The sequence below is a fragment of the Gekko japonicus genome, unplaced genomic scaffold, assembly GCF_001447785.1.
Source record: "Gekko japonicus isolate JY-2015 unplaced genomic scaffold, Gekko_japonicus_V1.1 scaffold13, whole genome shotgun sequence".
NCBI lineage: Eukaryota > Metazoa > Chordata > Lepidosauria > Squamata > Gekkonidae > Gekko > Gekko japonicus.
In genome coordinates, this window is record NW_015172553.1 from 2,117,610 (window position 1) to 2,124,113 (window position 6,504).

General features: G+C 42.4%; 1 protein-coding gene across 1 annotated transcript in view; it reads right to left on the reverse strand.

Annotated features, from left to right (window-relative positions):
- Nucleotides 1-6: 6 nt before the first annotated feature.
- Nucleotides 7-6,504, reverse strand: part of SNRNP27 (small nuclear ribonucleoprotein, U4/U6.U5 27kDa subunit) — a 17,936-nt gene continuing 11,438 nt past the window's right edge. Inside the window, exons 5-6 of the mRNA XM_015421122.1 lie at nucleotides 2,141-2,205; nucleotides 7-1,323 (exon numbers count right to left, since the gene is read on the reverse strand). Coding sequence (XP_015276608.1) covers nucleotides 1,269-1,323; nucleotides 2,141-2,205 — 120 coding nt within the window. The 3' untranslated portion in view covers nucleotides 7-1,268. The remainder of the gene's footprint in view (nucleotides 1,324-2,140; nucleotides 2,206-6,504) is intronic.

Here is a 6,504-nt window from a genome sequence, read left to right on the forward strand (position 1 = left end):
ACAACTCAAAATCAAGCCTGGCTGAACTATGCAGGGTTTACTCTTATTTTAAGTGTGCCTTGGACTTCAGCCTGAAGTGGTAAGCACTCTGAAGAGGAGGGAAAACAAACAAACAGAATCTTGATGGCATTCACTTGCTAAAATGGAAAACTCAAAAAGAAAAGGCACTCAGTCTCCTACACTTACATGATCCATCATAAAGTTCTTAATTTCACAGAGTGGTAGCTTGCACTCTGTGGTTTGTATCTGCCTAGCTCCCACTATGGTTTCATCAACTCTGCACCTCACCTTAAGCCTTGAAGGTGTTCTCTTTTTAAAAAAAAAAAATCCATAGAAATGTCAGCATGAGAAAGCATCCAATAAACTGTGCTAGCCACCTCCTTGCCTCTGCCACCTGGTATGAAGTCCTTCAAGGGAACATAATGTATAATGCAGAATTTTCATCAAGAGGTGGTGATGACTACTGGTTTCAATGGTTTATAAAAAGGGTAGAAAAACCCACATAAGTTAGCAGTGGTTGCTTTTCTTGTGTCTCAGGCAAACCTCTAAGGCCCAGTGTTCTCTGCATGCCCATATAGCTCTCCCCAAATCTATTTCAAAAATTTTGTACTGAAGGTGACACAAACATTAGTATGCAGAGCTGTATGCATCAACTGTACAAAAAGCAAGTGTTGATTTGTTCTGTAAACATCAGTAGAAAGTCACCCACAGTACTACATGGATATCATACAAGCACACATATAGGCTTTTTTTACAACCAAAATAACTGCAGTGCCCTCTGCTGTACGGAAATGGAATGAGGATAACTAGACAACCTCCAAAGCAAAACTGGAAGTAAATCAAGCGGACCACAAGCTGCAAACAGGTCTTCTCACCAAGCTTTCATCAGAAAAAAGTCTTATGTTGTATATTTAACATATTTTGCAAGCCTCTGCAACACAAATCCCATTTGCATCCTAATGTTAATCCTTTGAATATACTCTGCAAGTGTGCTCCAGGAAACATTCTTCTTTTTTCCTTTTAATTTTAGCTGGCAACATTTAAAAACGGAAACCTACAAAAAGGGGGAAAGATGTGCGGAGGCCATTTTGAGAAGAACAAAAGGACAAAAACATTACCCTTATGAGATAAATCTCCCCTTATGAGATAAAAAGTCTTTTTCACAAACTCTTCCCAAAAGAGCTCCCTGTCCTCTTTGCCACAGGTACTGCTGCTAAGACAATATAGACATGGGAGTGAAGTCTTTTCATGTGTTATAAGTGCAGGTGTCAGGCAATAAAGTCCAGAGGCCTGTTGAATCCACCTTTCCTGTTCATGTACTGCCTGCCAGGAAAGAAAGCAAATGTTAGCAAGTTACCCTGAAGCCTCATCTCTCAACTCCTCAAAGTTCTCCTAGAAATTTTCAGCAGGCATTATCTGTATGGCTTCAAACGTTTTGTTGTATAGCTAGGAGCTTTGTCTTTTTACAGAAAAATGAAGGCCAGTATTTTCTGGATACAAACTGTTGCACTCAACACAGAATGTGTTAATATTGTGGAAAAGTTAAATAAAGACAAACCTGATTTTTGCATATATTTAGCAACATGCATAGTGGAATGCCAAGGTGACAGTAGCAGGTCAATTGTACAGCCCTACAGCCCCACTTTGCGGGGAGAGCGGGGTAGAAATCCCAATAAATAGACAGACAAACAAACAAATAAACAAAATGGGTTCCTCAAATGGTAGCAAACGCATAATGCCGGTGAATCTCAGCAAGGAGGGCAGGAAGCATGGGGTAAGAGTCACCTGGAAGACCTTTTACTCTCTCACTAAGCCCAGTTTTAGGTGTTTTATTTGTGCTTAAGGGACTCAAGTCCCCTTCAAGGCAAATAGCTCACTGCCTTGAGTTTATGAATCTCTGGAACAATTCAAGTTTGGTAGATTTCAGCTGACCACCACAGATGAATATACTTTCCACTAAGAAACTTCCAGTCATTTGTGTCAGATCCCTCACCCTCCATTTTTGGGGTTAACAGAGAAACACAGAGTTCCTTTTGCATGCATTCCTGAGAATCACAGAAGGGTAGGCAAAGCAGCATTCTCCTCAGCACAAGAGGAATCTCAGTCACTACCAATCTGTGCAAGTGGAAGACATGCTAACCTGTACTTCCTCTTCTGGGATACGTTTATAGCATAGGCATTTACAGAGCCTTCCACTTTCTTGCCCTGAAAAGAAAAAACAAATATCACCTTCCAAGTCAGCTCTGGGCAGCAGTAATAAAAATAAAACATGTACAATCCTCAAGAAATCCATTATACTAGCTTTCTAGTCTATTAATGACATTTTGTTTCTCTTTGTGCCTTTTTTTAAAAAAAGCTGTTTGGGAATCTTTCTAGACACGAGTTCCTGCCAAAAGGACAAATTTACATTAGTAGTTTTCAATTTTTTTCAGGTATAGAGTACCTTTTCTTCAGAGACTTGCTTATGAGAGAATTCTTTTGCCCCTACTTTATGAGTCCTTTACATTGCAAAAGGTTCTGGAGGATATTCAAGAGTTCACAGTCTACCAGGGTGCTAGAAAAATGCAAGAGTCCAGTAGCACCTTAAAGAATAACAAAATAGTATTTAAGGTGCTACTGGATTATTGCTCTTTTCTATTGCTACAGACAGACTAGCACAGCTACCCATCTTGATCTATCACCAGGGTACTAGTCAGGCCTAGTGAACTTGGGCCAAGTGAACTAAGAGTGCCCCGCAGAACACAATCAATATGTTTCCTGCAGAGATGTATTGGAAGAGATAATCAGGAGTAACAGTTAACCTGGGATTCTGGAGGATTTCTGAACAAGGCAATATTCGAACAAGTTCCTAGAATGGTCTGGGTATTGAGATAGAAATTGGCTCAAGTCAAACAAGAGGAGCTACTATTTCATATGACACAAGTTTTAGAATTTAAGATCTGTGGGATTTTAAAGCCCTTTTCAAATTTCAGAGCAATGTACAATAAAAAACAGGCAAACAATAAATACAAATGTACTCTACTTTGGGGGTTTTTTGGTTTTACAAAACCAGCAGCAGAAAATCAAAACAAGCAAGACCACCAGAATATCAACAAGGTGGCCAGTTAACAATGTGACTTTCACACATCCCTTTGGGATGCTTGAATAGATGGAGCTAAAATAATTTAATTGTGTGGGGGAGGCAGAGAGCATTCTTGTGCTCTCAGGCAACCACGAAAAAGGCTCTGCTGCATGCAGAAGCCAATTTATAACATTGGTACTCCACCCTTCTCCCAAACAGCTTGAGACAGCATACAGTTACACCCTCCTTCATTTTCTCTTCACAAGGAACCTGTGAGGTACATTAGGCTTAAGAAATGAGTGACGACAGTAAGACTACTCAGTGAACTTCATGGCTACCTGGACACTTGAACCCAGATCTCCCCACTCGCAGTCCAATCTGGTATCCCTACAAGATGCAACATGAAACATGGCCTCTTCACCTCATCTCAAACTATGGGATCTTTGCATTTTGAGATCAACAAGCCCCAGGTTGCTTAGGACCTTATAACAAAGTCAGCAAGTTGAATTTGGCCTGGAAAGATACAGGAGGCCAGCATAACTGCTTTAGCACTGGTGCAATGTGTTCACACTTGCTAAAACCAGACAGCTAAAACCACACTTGCTAAAACCATTTTGCGCTAGCTGAATTTCAAAATTATATTCATGGGTAGTTCCATGAAGCGCACACTACACTGTCTAATCCAGAGGCCGCCAAGGCTTGGATGTCAGGAGCCAGAACTCTGTCTTCCAGCAAAGGAGCAGCTGCCAAGTTAGACAAAGCTGTAAAGTCACTCCTGCACACAACAAACACCTGGCAATTCAGGAGCAAAGCAGAGTCCAGAGCACCCCCAAGCTGAAAATCTGAGCTTTTCAAAGGACACCTGACCTCTCCCTTTAAATCAGCCCTTTCCCCTTTTAACCAGTCTATGCTTCCTAACACATCATCCGCCCTGACCTGCATGGCCCAGGCTAGCTCAATCTCATTAGATCTCGGAAGAGAAGCAGGATTGGCCCTGTCTAGTATTTGGATGGGAGATCAACACAGAATCCAGGGCTGCTAGGCAAAGGCAGGCAATGGCAAACCACCTCTGAACATCTCTTGCCTTAAAAAAGCTATGGGAATGCGACTTGATGGCATTCCCCCCAGCAACGCATCATTCACCACGAGTCAGTTTATTACCAACTTAAGGCACACAGGAGAAGATGAAAAGGAATAGAGAGCTGGGTATTGTCTGCATACAGATGACATTGTACTCCATACCTCTGGAGGATTCTCCAGCACTTCCGTGTAAGATGGTAAAGAGTATACAATGGACCCAAGACAGAATTATTCCCATGAGGTCAAACAGCAATCTCCTCAACATGTCTTGTGGACATCCCCCCTCAAAGGAGTGGAACCACTTAGAAGCCGTGCCCTGCAACTCCTAAGGCACGCAAAAAGAATACTATGGTCAATAGTATTAAAAGCTGCAAAGAAAACAAGAGGACTCAGCACTGTCACACTTCCTCTATCCATTCTCCCAATGCCAGTTATAGAATGACCAAGGCAGTCGGTCTCAAAATCTAACCCAACACACAGCTTAAATGGACGATTAACTTGAGCCTTGAATACTTGGAGCAGGTGGGCAACGACCTGTTTGTTTGCCAAAAGAGGTAAATTTAAGACCTGCCTGTAGTTATCTGGATCCCCTACACTTAGGCTTTGTGGGGTTTTTTTCAGGATAGGTCTCATGAATGCCCCCTTTTGCTATTTTTTCCAGTGGTCTTCAAGAATTCATAATCGCACGGATTGCATTGGCCCACTTGAACTAGCTTGACATCATTACCCATAACAGGCCAGGAGGACTGAGAAGGCAAGCAGTGGTATGACCCTATTCAAGTGTCTATGGTCAAAATGAATCTAATTAATCCAGTTATGCTCAGTACTGGATTACTCAGTACTCCCGCCCACCCAGCGGTTCGAAAGCAATTAATATAAGCGAGTAGATGAATGGGTACCTGCCCTTAGGTGGCAGGGGGCACCCTCCCCGTATGGGTGTGTGTGGCAGGAGCAGTAGAAGTTACTGCAGTGGCGGTGGTGACGGTGGAAATGGCGGCGATGGAGTGGCGTGCCGTCGGAGCAGCAGAGTGAAGGCAAGCGGAGTGATGGAGGTGGAGACAGGCGGAGCCACGGAAGGACGTGGTGACGTGACGCAAGCACAGCGGAGCCATATGGACGTAGCTGGGCTGTAAGCCGATACGGCCCACATACCAGACGAGCCCGTGAAAGAAAGAAAAGAAGAAGCCGCCGGGCCGGACGACCACACCAGGAACCGAGCACTGACACCCAAAAGGAAGAACAAACAGGAAAAACAGCGAGCCCTGCCACCTGGGTGCCAGTAGGCAGCCCCAACCCCTGTAGACATGTGGCCTTAGCTAGGGATAAATTTGGAACTTGTAAGCCGCTCAGAGACCCTTCGGGGTTGGAGCGGGGTAGAAATCGAAGATATAAATAAATAAATAAATAAATAAATAAATAAATACTGCTATAGGGGTCTTGGGGACATAACTACCAACAATGTATCATCTATGGTGTATCAGATGTGGGCGATTCACCCCCAAAGCTTCATGCAAAAGAAATACCAACAGGCAACTGACAGTTCTCATCAGGTTCAATGAACTATGTTTGGATTACTATATTGGTAGTAAAGAAATCATCTTTCTCCTTCAGCATTGTGTTGGCAACTTGCTGTGTAATGGAGCTGTTCTGGATTACTAGAAACTTAATCCAGCCATGGTTCAATGAACCTGATGGACAGAATTTAGCTAAATGGACCAATGGTCTGACCTGCTATAAAGTCTATGCTCAGTACTTTAAATTCCACACACACCTGATGGGGAAATTACAAATCAGCTAAAATTTGTAATTTCCCCATTGCACCCCCCAACCCCATTAGACTAATTCATGAAAGAGCAGTCTCTCACTAACTATTAGACAAGAAACCAATAAAATCTGGAGGCAGTTTGTCTGTCCTAAATAAAATCTGTCTGGAGGCAGTTCATCTCTTTTACAACAAATCTGGTTAATTAAATACACAAGACTGTTCTGTTGCTCCCTGTTTTTGTTTAAACAATTAAATAGTAATCACCAATCACTATTTATGGCATGATAGTTCATCCTACAAAGGAAGAGGTTCACTTCGCAAAATGTATGTTAAGAAATATTTCCAGCACCACTGCATTATAAGGAATCCAATCTCAATCCATTAAAATTATGAATTTTAGGTTAATTTGCTTAATTTCTCATTTGTTTCTACTATTAATTCATTCTGGTTTAGCTACGCAGAGGTAAGAACTCCACTGAGAGTCAAGTGCTGCAGATTTTTTCCTCAGTCCCTCTCTTAGTTTTGAGATGGCACAATAATTATGAAAGCAGAGTTCAAGAAGGTTTGTGAGGTTTCTGTGCTCCTGTCGAGTTGGACG